Genomic DNA, 24,018 nt, shown 5'->3' on the forward strand with positions numbered 1-24,018 from the left:
CGGTGGGTAGTGGTGCCAGCTGTTTGGAAAATTTTAAATTTATTCGTGCGAAATGTAATTTACAATGGAACAAAATGTAACATAATCGCTGATAATTTCCCTTTATATAAAGTGCAACGCTAAAGGTGGGGCAATCTAATATGATTTGTTTACTTCGAGCAAAACGCCTTTACGTTTCATTTCGTAAAAGGATGAATTCCCTAGGATGGCGCAAAACGCATCTATATTACATTTCGTAAAAGCATAAAATCTCTATGATCGAGCGAAACGCCTTTACGTTTCATTTCGTAAAAGGATGAAATCCCTTGGATCAAGCATAAACGCGTACATGAAAATTATTTTTCCGGTTATAATAAAATCTATTTTTTAAGGGCCCAATGTCGCTAAATCGCTTTCACCTCCACATTACACGAAGATTGCAAAGAATAGTCAACGCTTGTGACTCGTGACCTACTGTTCCTTCTCAATGATCGTATTTCTGTCCTCGTAGATACTGAAATCGTTCGGCTCGTTTACAAAGACCAGATCCAAAACATTCGACGACCTGTTGCTTACGTTCGAAATTTGTGATAGTACGGGCTTTTATATGGGATTTGTATGGAGACTTTGGGGAGCTCCAGCTCCCAAGATATGGGTTTTTTCCAACTTTTGAAAATTCTTATTTTTGGGCCATTATTAGCCTATAGCCAAAATTTCAGGAAAATCTATAGAAACGTTTAGGAGTTGCTGGATCCACTTTTCAATAGGAACTAACTAAGTAACTAACTAACGTAGGCGATTTTCATTATATGAAAATTCGAGATTTTGCTTATTTTCATACAAAAATCAATATTTCGAAGTTCAATATCTAGGCTAATTTTGAAGCTGTAGTAACGTGTGATACAGTTTGTTCATTTCATTTTTACACAGTTTCTAAAGATTGTCGATATGTCAGAGTTTTTAATGTACCCAGTCAACTAAGTTCTTCCCAAATTGCGCAATATTTGAATTCGCGATAGAAATTTTAAATTTTGCGCCAAAAATTCATAATTTGGGAAGAACTTAATTGACTGGGTACATTTAAAACTCTGACATATCTAAAACTGTGTAAAAATGACATGAACAAACTGTAGCTCGTTGAACTCGTATTGATGCCCAGATTCCAAATATCTAAGTTTGGGGGAGTTGGAGTTAAGAGGGAGAACTAAAAAAGTTGCTGTAAATATGCTCCGCCGTCCTCAAAATTTTTTTGTTAAAACAGTTTTAGACCCGTACGAAGTACTGGGGTCTTATAGGTTTACGCATACGTTTGTAACACGTCGAATTGGACTCCCTGAGTAAGGGGAAACCTATTGTGGCTGTCTAGAGATGCCAAATCCGCGAAAAAAAATGTCCGTCTGTCCGTCTGTCTGTCTGTCCGTCTGTCCGTCTGTCCGTCTGTCTGTCTGCACGATAACTTGAGTAAAACGCATCCGATTTTGAAAATTCTTTTTTTTCCCGTTTGGTAATGTCAAAAGACAGGCTAAGTTCGAAGATGAGTGATTTTGGATCGACCCCTCGACCCGAGCTGTGGCCCAATAAGTGCTTTACGGTTTTTCGAAGATATCTCCGGACATTTAAACGTTAAACTTGTAAGTGATACGTCAAATAAAAGGTATTTACAATACCGATCGACAAAAAAAAAAGTTTATGGAAATCGGATGAACGACTCGTGAGTTAGACCCCTTGGTGTGGAACAGGCACAGGGCGGCAAGCAGTTTTTGCTTGTAGGTCGGCCACATTTGAACATATTTCGTCTGTTTTAGCTTTATTAGATAGGTATTGACCGTACCAATCAGGGAAAAAAATGAAATTATGTTCTCCGGAGCGTGAGCTAGGTCTCTTGGAGTGAGCTCTTATCTGGCTACTCGGAAGTACAGTGAACGTGGTGTATTTTGACAATATCTCGAGTAAATTTTGACCGAATTTCATGAATTTTTTTTTTGTTTGAAAGGTATTAACGAATGTAAAGCGTCGGTAAAATTTCCGGTCTCCTAACAAAATGGCTGCCGGTGGCCATATTGGATATTAATAAAAGTGATATATCTTGGGCAAAATGGTACTTAGAGAGTTTCTGTTAACATGGAAATAAAGTGTTAAGTGTGAGGGGTTTCAGGGATTCCATATATGGAAATCTATATATACCTATATACAGCTATATTGAGCTATATACAGGCATATAGAGCTATATAATAGCATATTCCTCTGTGAAATGTTTATTTACAGTGAAATATAGGTAAATATAGCGGTATATAGCTGTTTAAATAGGAATTTATGAAATTTGACTTCGTACGGGGCTGTCTATATTGCCTCCGGCAATTTAATTGTATATGATAACAAGGCAAAGAGTGGATAATGTAAGTGATTTAAAAGGAAGAATAGTTTTTCAGCAGAGAAGAAAATGAAGTAAGAGAAATGAAGAGTTTCACATTAAAGGCTTTTGATACGAATAGGTGTTTCGTACGGGTCGGCGTTAGCTATGTTTGGTAGTGGACTTGCGTCACGCCCGCTTACTAACGTGCAGGCATGATTTTAGAAATTGTACTTCATAGACTGCGTCACACTTTTCTCGAAGAGATTTTTGTTGCGATATCAGTCGCAGTAGAAGTGCTTTTTAGAACGAAATTCGAAAGTTTGACGAAAATCGAAAATTTGACGAAAATCGAAAATTTGACGAAAATTTAAAGAAAATCGAAAAGTGCTTTTTGCACGTAAATCGAGTAAATCTCAACCGATTTTGCTAGTTTTTGTTTCATTTGAGAGGTAATTGAATACCCAATGGAAAGTTGGCAAAAAATTTTGGGTTTCTAAAATAATGTCGTAAATTGTTGGTTTTATTTGAAAGGTACTTCGTACGGGCTTTCGTAATTGCGCTATGCGCAATTTTAAAAATGAACACTTTCAGTAAAGACCATGCCCAACTTGACTTGCATTTTGGTAACAGACGCATTAGAGGGTTGTAGACGTATTAGGATTCCGGGACGAAATCGCTATTTCCTCCTGTGTGTCCCCAGGATTTTTCTATGTTCATGCTTGATGCTGAAGTGCAAGGTTGTGTTGTTGCACAAGTTCTCCTAATGTAGTGATGACAAAATCAATAATTCTTAACCGGTCTGATCAACCGTATTACCCAAATATTCGGTTTAATTGCGTAAATACTTAATATGAACCGTCCCATTTGTTCCAAGTCAATAACCACCCAATAATTCATCATTCATCACCACTGACGAATCAAATTCTGTTCATGGGCGTTCAGTGATTGAACGATATTGCTACACAGCAGAGCTTTTGATACTTTCAAGTTTCACCCGTTCAACTTACGGCATGAATTCCAAGATACTACCGACAATAGTACTTCTGTCGATGAAGGTTTGTTGTCAGCAATATGTTGATAGCAAACAACTAATCAATCAATTGAATGCTATTTTCCGTTTCGATCAAATCATTTTTTTCATCGGCTCATCAATTGATATTGATCTCAACCATTGGTTTCCAATGTCGTTACCACCGAGCTCTGGAGCCGACTTGGAGCATTTAACATCTCAGACGGTTTTCATTTTTGACGACCTCTCTTATATCAGTGATAGCATTAACGACATTAGGAAACAGTCAACATTCCAGGAGAAATTCAGCAAAAATACGTTTCTGGTTGTCGTTGTCGACCGTATAAAATTTCAAAAAAGGTCGCAATTATGGACTCAGGTTAAAATCATTCGCGAGCTTGACATCAATGTGAAAATTGGCGTGTTTTTCGATCGTAATATCACTGATTTGAATACAGTAGAGCAAATATTGCGTTGGAGTGGAAGTGCTGGTATTGTGAACATTTTCAGTGCATTTCACTTGAGTGTAGAGAATGGTGTCCCTTCGTTCAACGTCTTCAAGTACAATCCGTTTGGAACGTTTGTGTTGCTAAATGTGACAGGAAGTGAGTCAGTTCAAGACTATTTTCTCGACAAAATGCCAAACTTTCGCAAAACTGCATTTGTATGGACGATGGATGAACAAAAATGGAAACGTAACGAGCATTTTTGGAACGCTGTCCTTTTCGTATTCAATGCAACAATGTCGCATACAGTCAACAATTCCTTTATGAATGAAAGTATGGTGACACTGCCATACACTTTATCATGGGCCGATAATGAATTTTTGTATCCGCATAAACAGCTTATTAAGAAAATTATCATTCCTCATGCCCAGCCGTATTCTGATTTCATCGTTTATTTACAAAATGGAACGTGGACGCTTCTTTTGGTTTACGCTTTTATTATCATTACATTGTCATCGGCTTTCTTAATGGCTTCTGGTTTTATAAATAAGAAGAAAGTTTCGCTTGTCCAATGCGTGGTGGATGTCGTAAATCTCTTAATGAACGATAACGCAACCATCAAATATCGAAGTCTTTATGGCGCAGATGCTTTCGTCATTGTATCGTTAACCTTTACGGGGCTAATTGTGATGAATGGCATTCTGTCGCTCTTCCAAAGTTACCTTACGTCACCGATTTACCAGCCCCAAACAATCAACTCACTTAAGGATCTGTACATGTCCGCAATTCCGTCGTTAATTGTCAATACTTCGACCACTTTCGTAACAGAACTGGAATTACAAACTGAGTATGGTGGATGGAATGACAAAGTTCAACGTGTCAATTACCTGTTATTACTTGATGAAATGAAGCGATTTAACAATTCAATTGCATTTTTCAATACACTAACTTTTGCGGCAGACTCCGATTTTGTAGACACATTTTTTGAAGCGCAGAAACGTTTAGGAATTAAAGCGTATCAATTGTTAAACGGAACGCCTTTGCATAAGATATTGCAATCATATAAAGTCTGTTCAGATTTTCCGTTTAACGAGCAAATAAACGAAATAATTCACCGTTTGAATGCTGCAGGCCTGATTTATTGGTGGCACAATGAACGAAATAATCGATACGTCAACTACCTGGAAAAGATCAGTCATGAAAAAAGCAATCCGAACACGAGTGAATTCACTGTGCCGACCATTATTTGGTGTGGTTGGATTATAAGTGTACTTGTGTTTGTTTGCGAACTAATTTGGAATAAAGTCAGACCCATGGTCCAGTCTAAGATCAAGTTATGCAAATCCAAATGTTCAAGGATAAATCTTCGTCATAAGTACACATTTGCAGTGGAATATCTTCGCGTTTTAGGAAAGTCGAAATTCTTCAAGAATGTTAAGCGCGGCGGAAGGGGTGGAAACGATAACAAATAGTAAATTCGTAAAAGACCACCGTTTTTATTGGTACATTTTAGTGACTGAAATTTTTGTAGCACTGCTCCTAGCACGAACACTCATTTGCCCATTGGGACATTCACAAATTACGCACGCACTTAAGGGGGTAGGGGGGGTTCGACAAGAGCGTACGCTTCTAATAAATATGGGCTAAATGTGACCCTTTTAGGCGTACGAGGGGGAGGGGGGTCTAAAATTCCTGGTTTGGTGCGTGCGTAATTTGTGAATGGCCCCCAACGTCAAAAAGCCTCCAAATTTTTAAATATGTATGTGTGTACGATTGCATGTGTTGTATGTTTTCATTCATACCAAGAAATGATTGTCTTTACAAAAAATACGAGGCCTATTTGCATTAGCCTCCGAATATTTCTTGTGTTCGTGTTAGGAACTGGAACAGTGCTTTGGTTGTATGTAAATCGGTGTTGAATGCTTTATTTGGCGCACGTGGATGTGTATTGTAACACTTGTGCCTGCGGACTCGTATGATGGGCCTGTTAGATATCTTTTAGCATTGCTCTTTAGGAACAAGCACGAACACTCGAATGACAAACGTCATTTCGGTGGACCCTAGTGATATGAGCTACAGCTTATAATTGTGTGCATCGTGCATTTTAACTCTCACATACAACAAATACTGATGGCTCCACAGTAGAAACAGAAAGCCTTCTATGATGTGGTAGGTCCCCAGGATTTTTCTATGTTCGTGCTTGTTCAATTCTTTATTCATTTAAAGTCGGCTTAATACAAGTGGACTATTAGTATTAATTGTACAATAGAAAAGTTAAGTTTACGTTAACAAAATAAAAATTTTGAGTCAAAATTAGAAAAAATAAGAAACAAACAAGAAACAGATTATCGCAGAAAGCTCGTCGATAGAGGTAGAAATAGTTGATGTTAGGCTGGCACGATCATAGTTGAACGAATGAACCAAAAGTTGAGTCAGGTAGACGAAGCAGAGCGGTACGAAACTGAGCGTGTGGAAGAGTCGGATCGATCGAAGATGATGTGGCGTTGAACATTTTACAGGCGTTGTTGAATGGTGAATTAGTGACGCGACCATTCCGACAGCCTTTGATGTAAATAATTCCGTTGTTTTTGAGTGCTCTCGTTGTGAACGTTATTTGAGAATGAAGGCTCGGCGAGTTGATTTGTTGTTAGAGTGTAATGCTTTTAGTTATTGCACGGTACGACAGTATTACAACCATAATATTGTCACGAACGTCACTGTTCGGGTTGATTACAAGCAAGTTCGTTCTTTCAGCTTCTTCTATCAGTTTGGAAATCATTTTTGTTGTCACAGATAATCTTTTGCTGAGGTTTAGGCCTTCTTTTAAAATCGAGTACATTGAAAACACTAATAGTCTGGTGCGAGTTGTCCTTTCGCTCATATTGAATGTAAAAAGCGATTTTATGGGTGATTATCGTAGGTGGGTCGGCCACGAGCTCGAATCGCAATGTTGCCAAGCTGGGATCGACCTGGTTTGGGTTAGGGAGCCGCCGTCAGCTAAAACTTCTTTCGGCTCTATAAAATTGAATTTTGATCAGAATTGAGTGGAAAAAAATCTTGTGTTCTTGAACGTTTCTGCATACGAGAAAAATATAAGTGCTTGAAAAAATATGCAGGTGGCGCTGTAATTCAAAATGGCGCCCATCAATACAAAAACATATGCAAATCTGGAAAATCCGAGAAATGCTTTTTTTAAAGTAATTAATGTTTTTTTATTTTTAGCATAAAATAGACACCATTCGGAATAATTTCGCCTATGGAACCATGTCAAAAATATTTCATTTTATATTTTTGAATAAATTTTCAAAAATCAAAATTTCATAGAGCGAAAAGAAGTGTTAAGCAACGTCGGCCCCCTAGACCAAACCAGGCCGATCCCAGCTTGGCAGCATCGCGACTTGAGTTACTGGTCGATCCATCTACGATAATCAACCATAATATCGCTTTTTACATTCAATATGAGCGAAACGGCTTTTTGGACAACTCGCACTTGACTATAACTGCAGATGAACGAACCATAATATTTTCAAGAACATTTCAAAGCTTCTGTATGTTGTCGATTAATCAGTTCTATTCGCTATGAATTATACTACGAAAATAAATCCATTATTATAAATATTCGAGTTGTTTATTGTACTATTGCCACTAAATTCCACTAATATTGTGTCTGGTGTGACGAATGCTTATCCAACTCTTCATCTTTATCTACACTATGAATAAATAATTGTTAAAACACGAGCGGAAAAAAATTGATGAAAAGAATTATTTTCATTTATTTATTTTAATGTCATTCAAAAACAATAGATGTCACTTCGTACGGGGCTAAAGAGATAGAGTACAGATTGCATGACGTTCATAATGATGAAAACATACAATCAGTGTTGTCGCATTGATAATCAGAGCAGAGTTGTTATCGCATAAGTAATTGTATTCCAACAAAACCCAGAAAAAAGTGCAAACGCAGTTGTACATGTAACGTACGACAATTGTATGTGCATGTTTGTACCGAAGTTTTGAAAATGTGATTTCGTCGTAAATACTAAACATTTTGTAATGAAACTTTGGGCACCGAAAGATCTAATGTGGATTCATCATTCTCAACTTTAATATCAAAAAAATATTTCGTCGTTAAGAAATGACAGAAAATGACAAAAATTTTACCAAAAAGTCTGCGTCGCAAAGTGACAGATGTTCAGGAACAGACCAGCAAGAAAATTTATCTGCCACTTTGCGACGCAGATTTTTTTGGTAAAATTTTGGTTGTTTCCAGTCAAAATTTTTTTTGTAAAAATTATTTGGCAGAAGATGAGAAAACCTAAGCCAGCTTGTTTGACCTAGTTGGGTGTAAAATTTAATTTTTGCGTAACGAAGCTGAAAGCGTCAACTCTAGCGATATGATTAATTTTAGAAATTGTACTTCATAGACTGCGTCACACTTTTCTCGAAGAGATTTTTGTTGGAATATCAGTCGTTTTAGAAGTGCTTTTTAGAACAAAATTCGAAAATTTGACAAAATAATGAATATTTGACGAAATTCGAAAATTTGACGAAATTCGAAAATTTGAAGAAATTCGAAAATTTGAAGAAATTCGAAAATTTGAAGAAATTCGAAAATTTGACGAAAATCGAAAATTTAACGAAAATCGAAAATTTGACAGAAATTGATATTCGAAAATTTGACGAAAATCGAAAATTTGACGAAAATCGAAAATAAATTCGAAAATTTGACGAAATTTGAAAATTTGACCAAAATTGGACGAAATTCGAAAATTTGACAAAAAAAGTAACTCTCTATCTGCCACCATTCAAGAAATACCTCTAAAAACATAATTGAGCCCACATCAAAAACTAGAGGGCTTTAATCTGCAGCGAAAGGAGTGGAAAATGTTAGATCGGTTCCGTTCGGGTCACGGCTGCTCGGCTTGTAGAGAGAGATGTTCTATCTACTATAATAAAACACCGAGATGTTCTTCTGACCGAAGTCAGGAATGGAATGAATTGTATTTCGAATGAACTCTGTACATAAAGGGAATGCAAAGGCAACATGATGCAAATCAATTCAATGCCAATCTTTGATGAATGCATATTGTGGAATCACCACAGTACGCAATAGACAAACAGATTCGTATGGGGACTGTTCTGATTGCACTTTTGTAGGTATTTTGTAAGAAGCGAACCAAGGACTTTTACCTTTATCGAAAATTTACGTTCGCGTAATTTCTATTATCATAGCATTACATCATTACAAAAAGTTTAGTTTTATAAGAAAATTAGTATTTTGTTTTAAAGTCTAATAACTCTTAAACTCGCTGAAACAACATAATTTTGTTGAAGTTCGAAAATTCAAACTTATCCGATTTTTGGCTGACAACAAAAGTGCCAGCGTTCCCAAACGGTGGATAATCAAATCTAAAAATGGGTACCAATGCTATTGGCCCACGTACGTATTGAACCAAAAAATTCGGCTCCGCACTTCTCCACCATTGGAGGTGGACATACAAGAACGAAAAAATTGGAAACTTTTAGATTGCGTTGTCATCAGCAAAAAAGGTAAAACATAATTCGAATACTTGTAGGACTAAGCTTGAGGAAAATTATTTTAGAATTCAACTCTTACGAAACAGCTGATGCGGCCATCAGCCTGGCAAGTGAATCTGAAGGCGGAATAATAGATGGAGAATCGACAAGGCTGGAACAACCGTTAATTAGCAGCACCACAGGTGAGTCGTTGTTACCTTTTTCAAGTATAATTTACATAACCAATCGTAACTAATCCTTTGATCATCAGTAGACCACCTTGAAGCTGGGATCGGTCATGCACCAATGTTAAATGAAGACAATTATGTTGGTGGAGCACCCTCACTATTAACACAGAACGTTGAAGATGGCATGATGAGTGAGTCATTTTTCCAATTTTTTTTTTTAATTTTTATTCTCATAAGCGATCGTAACTAATCCTTTGATGATCAGTAGACATCCTTGAAGCTGGGTTAGCATTAGACCATTGTGTTGGAGAAGCAGCGGAATCTGCAGACGTTATCACCGACACAAACGTTCCGCCTCAAATTGAATTTTTAAATTTTATTACACGGGCTCAGAAAAAATGTGACATTTACATTCGGAGTCCGTTTACTCCGAAATTCGACAAAAATTCGTAATATTTTAATCAGGTCGACAAAATTAGTTCTTAAAGTAATCTGGTGCATATCCAGCTAGTTGTACAATTAAGGACCAATAATTTCCTTCGATTGCGGACTGCAAATAAAATTGGATTTATTTCCAAAAGAGTGTGATTTTAATGTAATGCTATGCCTTACTTTGAGCCAAATGTCGATGCTGTTGCCATTTGTTTTCGCAAATTCTTCCTTGATGTTGCCCAAATCGATTTCACTTCGGCCAACAATAATTCGGTGCAGTACGTTATGGTCGATACCAAAATTCGACATTGACTTACTCAATTGTTCAGACAAGAATTGAGGTCGATTACGAGAGCATTTTACTGTAAAGAAATATTATTTCCTTTAGATTTTGTTTCCAATACACATGTATAGTTGGCACAACCACTATTGGATACTGCGTAGAGATGAGCGGGTCGAAACACTATTTCAAAGTCAGGGTCCGGGTTTCGAAGTCAGCGATTCGGGTCGGGTCCGGTCCGGTCCAGTCGGGTCGGGTTTCAAGAATAAACTTTACTCGGTCAGATAAAAACAATTACGACTTCTGCTTAAGATACACTCTGCTCCGCGAAGCAAATATATTTTCAATGACTTTGATATTCGGATAAGAGGCGCCGACTACGGTATTGCCGCGAGACTCGAGTAACAATATGACTAGACTACACAATAAAAATAATTTTTACATCAAAAATAGTTTAAACTGTAGAAGGAAACGAGTCGAAGCAAGTAAAAAATTCTCGCTGCCCAGCATTCCACTTTATATGACTAATTCCAGTGTTACCTTCACTACATTTAATGAGGAGAACGCTGAAACAAACCATATAAAACTCGTCAGTATTTTTCAATCCCAACAAAAATCTCTTCGAGAAAAGTGTGACGCAAATGGTGTAAAATTTAATTTTTGCGTAACGAAGCTGAAAGCGTCAATTCTAGCGATATCATTCATTTTAGAAATTGTATTCCAAAGACTGCGTCACACTTTTCTTGAAGAGATTTTTGTTTGGATATCAGTCGTTTTAGAAGTGCTTTTTAGAATAGTTCTAATTAAACAATTTGACAAAAATCGGAAATTTGACGAAAATAGAAAATTTGACGAAATTCGAAAATTTGACGAAATTCGAAAATTTGACGAAAATCGAAAATTTGACGAAAATAGAAAATTTGACGAAAATAGAAAATTTGACGAAATTCGAAAATTTGACGAAATTCGAAAATTTGACGAAAATCGAAAATTTGACGAAAATCGAAAATTTGACGAAAATCGAAAATTTGACGAAGAAAGCAACTCTCTAACTGCAACAATTCAAGAAATAGCTCTAAAACCCTAATTGCCCCTGTTCTACTCGTAAAACTCTGAGACTTTGCCGAAGAAAGTAACTCTCTATCTGCCACCATTCACAAAATAACTCTAAAACCCTAATTGACCCACACATTTCTAACTTCCGACATTTTTCACGTATACCAGTCTGTTCTACTCGTAAAACTCTGAGATTTTGCCGAAGAAAGTAACTCTCTATCTCTCATAATCGCAAAAATATTAGTCCTTTCATCCTACGCTCGAGTAGCTCAAAATTTGGTCACTCTAATCACTCTAGCTCAAACGAATCTGCCCGATTTTTTAATTATTTTTTTGTTCGAATCGTGTTACGAATACCTTTCATTTGATGGGTCGCACGCCTCTGTAGGTTTCAATACAGCTAAGCTACAGCCGAAAACGCGTTCCCGACCCTCGAAAACCACACTAGAGGTGAGTGGGCTGCCCATAAAAGTGGGCTGCCCACGCCCATGGGCATGCCCACGGGACATGGGCATGCCCACTGGACATGGGCATGGGCACTTTACAATTTCGTGGGCATAGGGCGCAGCATGGGCACTTTTCAAAAATGTGTGATCCCACAAACTTAAGTCTTAAGTGCAGTCTAGACTTTCCGTACGATGTAATATTCATTCAAGGAATTTTAAAACAGCTACCGCACATAAAATCGTGTTTCCAACTGTGCTGTCAACATCGGTTTCGCCTCAGATTGACAATTTTCACATTTTTAGCGAAAATTTCCTATGTGGGCCTTGGGCATGGGCTGGGCAGTGGGCATGCTTTTTTTTAAATTATTGGGCTTTGGGCAGGGCGGGCATAAAAATTAGATATGCCCACTCACCTCTAAACCACACTCAGAAACTACTTCGAGGCCAATAAAACAAAATTCTGGTTTTTCCTGGGGTAATGGCGTATCACATTTTCATTTTTATGCCCACCCTGAGGTTCCTGCAAAATTTCATGGAGATTGGCTGACTAGTTTCCGAGATCGACCGTCGATAGATAGACAGATAGATAGACAGATAGATAGACAGATAGATAGACAGATAGATAGACAGATAGATAGACAGATAGATAGACAGATAGATAGACAGATAGATAGACAGATAGATAGACAGATAGATAGACAGATAGATAGACAGATAGATAGACAGATAGATAGACAGATAGAAACATACAGAGTAAGTTGAAAGATTTTGATTGTTTGGAAAACGTTAATTTGGTGCATTTTCTATCAAAATGACCAACTTCAAAACGATGTGTCTCCGGCAATTTTAAAGTTCCATAGTCGAGTGATAGCTCGTTTTGCTCGTATTTCTAGCGAGAATATGATAGAATAGGTTTTGTGGTGATAAAGTCTAAAGGACAGAAACTGAAATGAGAACCACTATACGGTGCATGCGCCGCCTGGCGGAATTCGACAGAGTTTAGTTATATAGGTTTCCAAATCATTAAAATTGATTAAAAATTGGCCAGGTTATTAGTACTCAAAAAGTTGATGAATTTTCCGAAATACTTTTTCAGAAAAGTGACGATACCGACGCCATTTTGTCTCACACAAGAAAAAGCTTTTCCCCGAAATGTTGGTATTGGATCATTCATTCCCGAGAAAAAAGTTAATTGAAATAGGTGAGTTACTTCGGGAGTTATTTCAATTTTTATGTTTTCAATAAAAAAATGACGGGCCAGCGGAGTGACTTTATCTGACAAGCACCTGGACTGTTGCATAATTTAAATTTATTGATTTATGTTACTTACCAATGGCTAGCAATGTTTTCTTAACATCACCACTGAATTCACTTTCAATATCTTCTTCAATCTTATGTCCGTTCTGACGTTCATACTCAACAAGTATTTCAGACAGTTCATAGAACGACTTCTTACAGAAAATGTCACGAATGGTATCTTTGTTATTAGACCATTGGCCGTGACCTAATCTATTCAGTGTTGCGACTGTATATCGCGGCAATTCCACCGAATTCGGACTGTTGTCTGCCTCACGTCCCTTTATCAATTCCACTAAAAGATCTCGGAAAAAGCCGCTTGTATCGCCTTTTATGTCGCTTTCCAACGTCTTTTCATACATCCCAATGTATGCACCATTGACTCTGCGTAACTCGTGTCCTTCTAAACTCGCACTCATTTCAATCAGAGCGCGTTCATTAGTACCCAAACCCTGCATAGCATCGTGATACTCTCGTGCATACATTTTCTCGGTGGGCCAGAATAGATACTGAATGACATCGAGGATGTGGCCATCGTATTCAGTAAATAATTTTTGAACCAAGTCTTGGTTGTACAACGTTTTATACGTAGCAGCGATTTCATACCGTTGATTGTACGTGTGAGTAGCAAGAATTTTCAATATGGTCTCAGAATCTCGCCCGATTCCTTGCATACTTAATTTCAGTAGTTCGCAGGTGTGTGCGGGGTTAAAGGGCACTGCTGGTACCACTGTTGGTATGGTTGCGTTCCTCTTTGTACCGAATATGTTGGCCCATTCTGATCGGAAAATAAAATAAAATAAAATTGTTTAGTCCAGAATATAATGAGTTTGCAAAAATTAAATTTTACACCCAATTAGTTCAAACAAGCTGGCTTAGGTTTTCTCATCATCTGCCAAATAATTTTTACCAAAAAAAATTTGACTGGAAACAACCAAAATTTTACCAAAAAAATCTGCGTCGCATGTGGCAGATAAATTTTCTTGCTGGTCTGTTCCTGAACATTTGCCACTTTGCGACGCAGATTTTTTTGGTAAAATTTTGGTTGTTTCCAGTCAAATTTTTTTTTGGTAAAAATTATTTGGCAGATGATGAGAAAAACTAAGCCAGCTTGTTTGAACTAATTGGGTGTAAAATTTAATTTTTGCGTAACGAAGCTGAAAGCGTCAACTCTAGCGATATCATTCATTTTAGAAATTGTACTTCAAAGAAGTTTTAGAACACTGCTTTTTATAACAGTTTATAACAGAAATTCGGAAAAATTTGAAAATTTGACGAAATTCGAAAATTTGACGAAATTCGAAAATTTGACAAAATTTAACGAAATTCGAAAATTTGATGAAAATCGAAAATTTGACGAAAATCGAAAATCTGTCGAAAATCGAAAATTTGACAAAAATCGAAAATTTGACGAAAATAGAAAATTTGACGAAAATCGAAAATTCGGCGAAATTTGAAAATTTGACGAAATTCGAAATTTGACGAAAATCGAAAATTTGATGAAAATGGAAAATTTGACGAAATTCGAAAATTTGACGAAATTTGAAAATTTGACGAAGAAAGTAATTCTCTATCTGCCACCATTCAAGAAATATCTCCAAAATCCCAATTTACCCACCCATTTCCAACTTTCGACATTTTTCACATATGCCCCTCTGTTCTACTCGTAAAACTCTGAGACTTTGCCGAAGAAAGTAACTCTCTATCTCTCATAACCCAAAAAAATATTAGTCCTTTCATCCTACGCTCGAGTAGCTCAAAATTTGGTCACTCTAATCACTCTAGCTCAAACGAATCTGACCCGATTTTTTTAATTATTTTTTTGTTCGAATTGTGTTACGAATACCTTTCATTTGATGGGTCGCACGCCTCTGTAGGTTTCAATACAGCTAAGCTACAGCCGAAAACGCGTTCCCGACCCTCGAAAACCATACTCAGAAACCACTTCGAGGCCAATAAAACAAAATTCTGGTTTTTCCTGGGGTAATGGCGTGTCACAATTTCATTTTTATGCCCACCCTGAGGTTCCTGCAAAATTTCATGGAGATTGGCTGACTAGTTTCCGAGATCGTCCGTCGATAGATACATAAATAGAAACATACAGAGTAAGTTGAAAGATTTTCATTGTTTGGGAAAAGTCAATTTGGTGTATTTTGTATGAAAAGTGACCAATTTCAAAACGATGTATCTCCGGCAATTTTAAACCTACATAGTCGAGTGATAGCTCGTTTTGCTCGTATTTGAAGCGAGAATAAGATAGAAAAGGATTTGTGGTGATACAGGCCAAAGGAAAGAAACTTAAATTCTCGCCTATATATAGTTGCCGCGTCTCAAAAAATTTTCTTCGTTCTTTTTTTGGAAGTTAGACTGCGTCAAGTCCTCCGCTAACGCTCCGGACATGATATGTGCAAACCTTTGCTTAAAAAGGAGCCATCATAACAGTCGGAGCGTTTGCTGCGACTGAGCCCCGTACGAACCCGTATATCTATTGCGTACGTGACCCTAGTGCATCTGTCACCCTACTTTGACCGTAAGCCTATTGCGCCGGTTAATGTAGTTAAAGTAAAATTATTATGAAATGTGTACATCTTTGAAATTGCGCATAGGGCCCTAGTATCGGCCTCAGTCCGAGGACCCAAATTTAAAAATTTTTCAACTACATTCTATTCGGCCTTCGATTACCTTCCAAATGAAACAAAAATTACGAAAAACGGATGAAATTTACTCGAGTTATATGTAAAATACACATAGGGCTGAGTAGCCTTTCACTTCTAAGGCCCTAACTCATGGTCCATTCACCCGATTTTAAAAGCTTTCCTGAATTGGTATCGACAATACCTACCGTTTGCCGTTTCATTTACATTTCCATCGTTTATTTTGCCGTAGATATCACCAAAAGACCTTAAAACAATTAGACGGCCCTAATTCACGAGGGGCCGACCCGAATATGCCCAACTTCGGACTTAGCCTCACTATTTCCACTACCTTTCAGGAAAAAAAATTGAAATCGGATTTGATTTACTCAAGATATCGACGTGACAGACAGACAGACAGGCAGACAGGCGGACAAAACTTTTATTGCGGATTCGTCATCTGTGAACATAGGCAAACACTTTGCCCTTACCGTCTGCTTCGAATTCCATCAATTACACACGGCATCGTAATCCTATAAGCCCCTTTGTACTTCGTACGGGGCTAATGACCTTTGCTTGCCAAACACATAGTTATTCAGTCAGTTGATTGTAGAGCTGTACGAGGGTGGTTTTTTTTGCAAAAATTGTAAAGCTTCGTGGATTGCATGGTAAAATAAATATTTTGGCACTAAAAAAACGTCGAAGCCGAGAGGATTTAATTTTTTGAATTTTTTTGAGCTGGCGCAAATTCATCAAAGTTTCGTCAATTTGGTTTAAACTTTGATTTTTTTCGTAACCAAAAACGATCAGCAAAACGGCAGATGTATTTTTCTAACACGTCTTTGTGGCTAAGAAAATTTATGCTGCAAGATGGAAAAAATTGGTGCCGTTGTTCCCAAGATTTGACAAAAAAGTGATATTTTCAGGCGACGGGAACAGGTTTTCGAGTGTGCTGTCTTGTAAACGGGTTGACAAACACTGGTAATTGCATTAAATGATAGTTTACAATCATACCTACCAGGTAAAAAAAAGTTTGTGAAAATTGGTTCAGTTTAGCCGGAGATATTGCCCAAGAACTTGGCTAAAATCTGGCTACTCGCCCGTAGAATAACTGATGACCGTTTTCTTTGCTAATAAATTACGAAAAAATACAAAAATTCTCCATTGTCTTCATTTTATGAAGAGAAATCAAAATTGTAAGTAAAAGTTAAAATATGCGAAAAGTTGGTCAGGTAGACGTCAAATTTGACTAATTTTTGGGGGTCTGCCAACGGTTTTTCGTGCGAATCTTATGAAGTATGGACTTAAGAGCATTATTAAAGACAGGGGAAATGAAAGGTATTGACTCTACCAATCAGGGAAAAAAAGATTTTTAACAATTGTTTCAGTTAATCGTGTGATATAGGTATCGCAGTGAGCGTCATTCGGGCTACTCGCCTGTAGAATGATGGGTTATACATTTCGCAAATAAATCAAGTTAAATGCTAAATATAGCTGTATATAGATATATATAGAAGTCCACATATGGGATTCCTAAAACCCCCCACAAATAACCAATTACTTCTCTGTTAACAGAAACTCTCTAAGTATCATTTTTCCCAAGATATTTCAATTTTACTAAAATCCAATATGGCCGCCGGAAGCCATTTTGTTAGGAGACCTGAAATAGTACTGACCATTCACATTTATTAATACCTTTCAAACAAAAAAAATCATGAAATTCGGTCAAAATTTACTCGAGATATTGACAAAATACTCCACGTTCACTGTACGGCCGAGTAGCCAGATAAGAGCTCACTCCAAGAGACCTAGCTCACGCTCCGGAGAACATAATTTCATGAACTTTTTTTTCCCTGATTGGTACGGTCAATACCTATCTAATAAAGCTAAAACATACGAAATATGTGGCCGACCTACAAGCAAAAACTGCTTGCCGCCCTGTGCTTGTTTCACACCAAGGGCGTCGGTCATCCGATTTCCATAAACTTTTTTTTTGTCGATCGGTATTGTAAATACCTTTAATTTGACGTATCACTTACAACTGTAACGTTTAATTGTCCGGAGATAGTCGAAAAGCACTTAGGCACTTATTTGGCCCCAGCTCCGGAGAGGTCTAATTGTTTGTTTAATTGTTTGTTTATTTATCTATTCATCATGAAATACATTAGTAACAAAATTATGGTTCTCCACTGTGAGACACTTTAAAGGAGTAACCGAAAAATTAAATTATACAAATTTAGAGAAAGAAATTGTAATCAATGAAATCAATCATTCACTTACTGAATTTAGTTATCCAGGTAACAAATAATAAACCTTGAAATTAATGGTCTCGAAGTAACGAAACCGATATACTATTCAGTTGGCGATTGGTCTGGTGATCGCAAACTCAGGAATATCTAAGCAAAAATCTTGAAATTAAAAATTTAAAAGATGAAAAACAGAGCAGCGATCATTCCAGAATGGCACTGGGAATGAGTCATCATTCACAGAGTGCCCTTAAAATGCCATGAAATACAATCCAAACTAAATACACGAAACAATGAAAATCCAAAAGCGACTAATTCGAATCAAATGGCTGAAAAACCGCTGACATTCCTCAATGGATGCATGAATTCTCACTATCGGTAGATGTCCAGAAAATGTACGACGGTTGAGGATGTCGTGTAGCGTTCTGAATTAGAAGCCATCCTGGTTGTTGTTGCCAATAAATGCGTGAAACAATCGTGAAAATTGTCGATTGAATGCACATCCAAATCGGCCAGTCAAAAACCAGTCACATCGCAATGGCACACCTCGCATCAGACTTGTATAATCCAAATCCATACGAAGTTGAAAAAATCGAAAAGAAACCACGCGCTTAACCTCAACAATGCACGAAGTCCACATACAATGCCAAATTCTCGGAAACGATTTATCAACGATGAAATTTGTTTTTTTTTCGATTATCGGTTCTTGCAATGTTGTGTTGAGTCCAGGGAGTGTTGATTGTTGATCGATCACAATACTAATTACCCAATATGGGTGCTCGATTAAAAATGAGTGCAACTCAATTAATACTGCATTAATTAATATTGGACAAACACACGAAATTATGACATGGAATTTATCGCAATGACATGAAAATTACGTCCGTTCACTATGACGGCTCTCTCTGAACTGATCCGAAATCACCCATCTTCGAACTTAGCCTGTCTTTTGATAATACCAAACGGGGAAAAAAAGAATTTTAGAAATCTGATGTGTTTCACTCAAGTTAGAGAACGGACAGACAGACGGACAGACAGGCGGACATTTTTTTTTTCACTGATTTGGCATCTCTGTACAACCACAATAGGTTTTCCCTTACTCAGGGAGTCCAATTCGACGTGTTACAAACGTATGCGTAAACCTAAAAGACCCCAGTACTTCGTACGGGTCTAAAACGAGCCATCAGAACAGTCGGAGCGTTTGCTGCGACTGAGCCCCGTACAAACCCGTATATCTATTGCGTACGTGACCCTAGTGCGTCTGTCACCCTATTTTGACCGTAAGCCTATTGCGCCGGTTAAAGTAGTTAAAGTAAAATTATTATGTAATGTGTACATCTTAGAAATTGCGCATAGCGCAATTACGAAGCCCCGTACGACGTTCCTTTCAAATAAAACAAAAATTTCAAATAGCCCTAAAATTTTAATTTATTGAGTATAAATACACATAGGGCCTAGTATCGGCCTCAGTCCGAGGATCCAAATTTAATTTTTTTTTCAACTACATTCTATTCGGCCTTTGATTACCTTCCAAATGAAACAAAAAATACGGAAAACGGATGAAATTTGCTCGAGTTATATGTAAAATACACATAAGGCCCTAGTAGCGGCCTTAGTCCGAGGACCCAATTTTTTTTTTTTTCAACAACATTCTATTCGGCCTTTGATTACCTTCCAAATGAAACAAAAATTACGAAAAACGGATGAAATTTGCTCGAGTTATATGTAAAATACACATAGGGCCCTAGTAGCGGCCTTAGTCCAAGGACCCAAATTTAATTTTTTTTCAACAACTTTCTATTCGGCGTTCGATTACCTTCCAAATGACACAAAAATTACGAAAAACGAATGAAATTTACTCGAGTTCTATGTAAAATACACATAGGGCCCTAGTAGCGGCCTTAGTCCAAGGACCCAAATTTAATTTTTTTTTCAACAACTTTCTATTCGGCGTTCGATTACCTTCCAAATGACACAAAAATTACGAAAAACGAATGAAATTTACTCGAGTTGTATGTAAAATACACATAGGGCCCTAGTAGCGGCCTTAGTCCAAGGACCCAAATTTAATTTTTTTTTCAACAACATTCTATTCGGTGTTCGATTACCTTCCAAATGAAACAAAAATTACGAAAAACGAATGAAATTTACTCGAGTTATATGTAAAATACACATAGGGCCCTAGTAGCTTTTCACTTCTAAGGCCCTAACTCACGGTCCACTCACCCGATTTTAAAAAACTTTTTTTTCCTGGATTGGTATTGACAATACCTATCATTTGCCGTGTCATTTACATTTCCATCGTTTATTTTGCCATAAATATCACCAAAAGACCTTAAATCACTTAGGTGGCCCTAACTCACGAAGGGCCGACCCGAATATGCCCATCTTCGAACTTAGCCTCACTATTTTGACTATCTTTCAGGGAAAAAAAAAATTTTTGAAATCGGATTTGATTTACTCAAGATATCGACGTGACGGACAGACGGACAGACGGACAGACGGACAGACGGACAGACGGACAGACGGACAGACGGACAGACGGACAGACGGACAGACGGACAGACGGACAGACGGACAGACGGACAGATGGACAGACGGACAGACGGACAGACGGCCCAAATTTTTATTGCGGATTCGTCATCTATGAACATAGGCAAACACTTTGCCCTTACCGTCTGCTTCGAATTCCATCAATTACACACGGCATCGTAATCCTATAAGCCCCTTCGTACTTCGTACGGGGCTAAAAAAGTACGAAATTTCGAGATGGCCGTAATTTTCTTTCGCCAAAACTTCAACCAAGTTGTATGAAACATGAAAACAAGCCATCAGCGATTTGCGGCGGGTACACAGTAATCGATTCAGGTGATCCTCCTGAGTCATTTGCAACAAAAAAAAAATCCTCGAAATAATTATGTTTTCACGCCAGAAATCATGAAAAAATGTACTGCGCGAGGGTGAACAAAATAGTTTTTGTTGCATATCACCAAGAATATGTAACGCATTTATCTGAAATTATGGTCATTGGTAGAGGTGTTGACGCCGCATAAGCTGGCCTTTAAAACATTTCGAAATTTTTCGTGTATGTGGTGCAGTAGCTATTTTAGGGGGAAAAAATTCCCACTTTTGCAGAGTGTTTTCAAAAAGTTACAACGATAGACTTCGAAGATATGGGTGTCGTTGGGTAGGTAGTGATCTCTACTATCCATGACACCATGAACCTACCGCGGCACGACTTTCGTTGAGCTTCAATTTTGATTGAAGTATACTAACACAAAAATTCTCTATAATTCCACTTTTCTTCGCGTCTATTTCAATTTTTCTGACGTATGTTACAATTTTAAATCAGGGCTGCAGTTACTGGCACCTTACGCAAATGTACGAATACGAAAAATTCGACATATTTCCAAATCCTTCCAGTAAGTGGCCAACGTACAAAATATGATCATAATATGCTAGTAAACACTTGATACAGTGCCGCACTGGCCATACTAGGAAGTCTGGAGATACCCGAGGAACATATGACACAATTGAATCAGTTGGTTTTGTTTCAAATTTTATAGGCCCTAAACGAAATTTCCCGAAGCGTAAGGTGCCAGTAACTGCAGCCCTGATTTAAAATTGTCACATACGTCAGAAAAATTGAAATAGACGCGAAGAAAAGTGGAATTATAGAGAATTTTTGTGTTAGTATACTTCAATCAAAATTGAAGCTCAACGAAAGTCGTGCCGCGGTAGGTTCATGGTGTCATGGATAGTAGAGATCACTACCTACCCAACGACACCCATATCTTCGACGTCTATCGTTGTAACTTTTTGAAAACACTCTGCAAAAGTGGGAATTTTTTTTCCCCTAAAATAGCTACTGCACCACATACACGAAAAATTTCGAAATGTTTTAAAGGCCAGCTTATGCGGCGTCAACACCTCTACCAATGACCATAATTTCAGATAAATGCGTTACGTATTCTTGGTGATATGCAACAAAAACTATTTTGGTCACCCTCGCGCAGTACATTTTTTCATGATTTCTGGCGTGAAAACATAATTATTTCGAGGATTTTTTTTGTTGCAAATGACTCAGGAGGATCACCTGAATCGATTACTGTGTACCCGCCGAAAATCGCTGATGGCTTGTTTTTAAGTTGTTCGAAGTTTTGGCGAATTGACTCTTAAAATCTCCCGTTGGTTGTTCTTTTTTCTTTTTTAGAGAAGTTGAACTAGCGTCACGAACCTCCGCTAACGCTCCGGTTCATGATCACAGTCTTCAATGTTATTACACGAAATAAACGACACACTTAACGACGAATTCAACTTTTGCAGTGACTCCGTGACGCCAAAATCACTTTTCATTATCTCACACAATAAATTAATTGAGGTGCCAACGACAGTCGCCTAGCTGATGCCGCTAATTTGATGTTTGACACTGGTTAGCTTACGTTTTTTGTTGACCTCTTGATAAGCAAACACATAATGTTCAACTAAAACACAACTACAGACACAGTACAACAAGCAGAAAATGGAATTCTTTGTACTAATATCGTTCGGAAAAGAACTGATTTTCGTGTTTAATAAATTAAACTCAAGCAACAGTTTCAAGCTATAACTCTCTCCAAACTCCACGTAAACCAAATTTAACAGCTTCAAAACATCGAATTTATGCTTTTGATACAGAGTCAAAATGATTTGCTTAGTCTAATCTAGTAAAGCCAATGCTCAAGTAATTTACTATCACGGTCAAGTAAAAGTTAGAACAGACTACAAATAGTCGAAGCTAACAAGGAAATTATTGGACTAAACGTCCAATGTTATGAATGTGAACTTTTTACGTAAATTCAAACACTTACGTAATTGCCCGGAAATTTCTTGACCAATTACACTCAAGGTACCAACTACTAAAATGTATTTTAGCATAATTGCTAATGTTTACTTGATCAATTTGTAAAGAATCAACTTGTTTTCTTTCTGTGTGGCCAAAGCTGATCGTATCTCTGTCGACTGCTGGCGACGAACTAACATTTTCTAATTGTTCGTTATTTGAGCAAGTAATTTATCATGGGATCGCGTTAGCATAGCGTCCGTGACGCGGGTCCCACTGCAAGAAAAAATGTTTTTAGCCCTGTACGAAGTACTGGGGCATATAAGAAGCAGACGGTAAGGGCAAAGCATTTGCCTATGATTATAGATGACGAATCCACAATAAAACATGCCGGAGCGTTTGCTGCGACTGAACCATGTACGAACCGTATTGCCCGCCTAGCCCAAGTGCGGCACGAGCAAATTTAATCTTAACATTGCACATAGCGCAATTACGAACGCCCGTACGAAGTACCTCTCAAATAAGACAACAATTTACGAAGTAATTTTAGGAACTCAAAAATTTTAAACCTTTTTTTTTATCATCATGTCCACATGCGTGATGTATGGAATGCCTCTGAAACACTCCACACACATAACCAATTACCTCTATTTATTAACAAAACTACTTAATAAGGCTTACTATCGGGTGAGGTCAACCTGAAAATTTCAGGTCAGGTCAATTAAAATCATGACCTGAAATGACCTGAAACCTGAATTTTACCTGATAACTTGACCTGAATATTATCAGGTTGACCTGATATTTTTCAAGTTTTTTTAAAATTAGTTTTGTTAATATAAAATCGAGAAAACAATTGATTCCTGATAAGTCCTACTAATAGGTTTTTGTTGTCTTAAAGCGGGCGCTTGTGCTTTCTTTGTAAATAAAATCCAAAGGTAAGGAAAGTCGTACAATTCTCACTAAGATCATTAGCTACACTTCGAACATTTTACATTTTTTATGGGGTCAATAAGTAACTTCTAAAACTGAAAGCTCTTATCAGCTAACCTGTTAAGGTTGTGCGACGTTTCTGGATGTTTTCCGGATGTTGAATCAGAGCTTAAACATTGCTCTGAACCGAAATTACTGATTCAGAGCATTAATTCGTGGGCTCAGGACCCACCTATATGCCAACTTGTAGTTTTAAAGTCCACTATCAGAGTACATTTCAGAACTTGCATTCGTATAACATAACTCTAATCTGTTGGTTAGTTCGTAAATTAAATGATTTCTGGCTCGATTGAACATCTCGTCAGCGTTTAACGTATTTCTTTTT

General features: G+C 37.5%; 1 protein-coding gene and 1 long non-coding RNA gene across 2 annotated transcripts; both read right to left on the minus strand.

Annotated features, from left to right (window-relative positions):
* Positions 1 to 346: 346 nt before the first annotated feature.
* Positions 347 to 6,779, minus strand: LOC119082905. Its single transcript, XR_005088744.1, has 4 exons — positions 6,636 to 6,779; positions 5,745 to 5,750; positions 2,583 to 2,586; positions 347 to 359 (listed from the first exon to the last, which is right to left on the minus strand). It is a non-coding gene; the product is annotated as an uncharacterized LOC119082905 (long non-coding RNA).
* A 3,148-nt stretch (positions 6,780 to 9,927) lies between these two features.
* On the minus strand, positions 9,928 to 22,894 carry LOC119082935 (annexin B9-like). Its single transcript, XM_037192591.1, has 4 exons — positions 22,732 to 22,894; positions 13,037 to 13,780; positions 10,105 to 10,286; positions 9,928 to 10,042 (listed from the first exon to the last, which is right to left on the minus strand). Exons 1-4 carry the CDS (start codon positions 22,796 to 22,798, stop codon positions 9,968 to 9,970), a joined length of 1,068 nt encoding a protein of 355 aa, XP_037048486.1. The 5' UTR covers positions 22,799 to 22,894; the 3' UTR covers positions 9,928 to 9,967.
* Between the last annotated feature and the right edge of the window lie 1,124 nt (positions 22,895 to 24,018).

The sequence above is a fragment of the Bradysia coprophila genome, unplaced genomic scaffold, assembly GCF_014529535.1.
Source record: "Bradysia coprophila strain Holo2 unplaced genomic scaffold, BU_Bcop_v1 contig_50, whole genome shotgun sequence".
NCBI lineage: Eukaryota > Metazoa > Arthropoda > Insecta > Diptera > Sciaridae > Bradysia > Bradysia coprophila.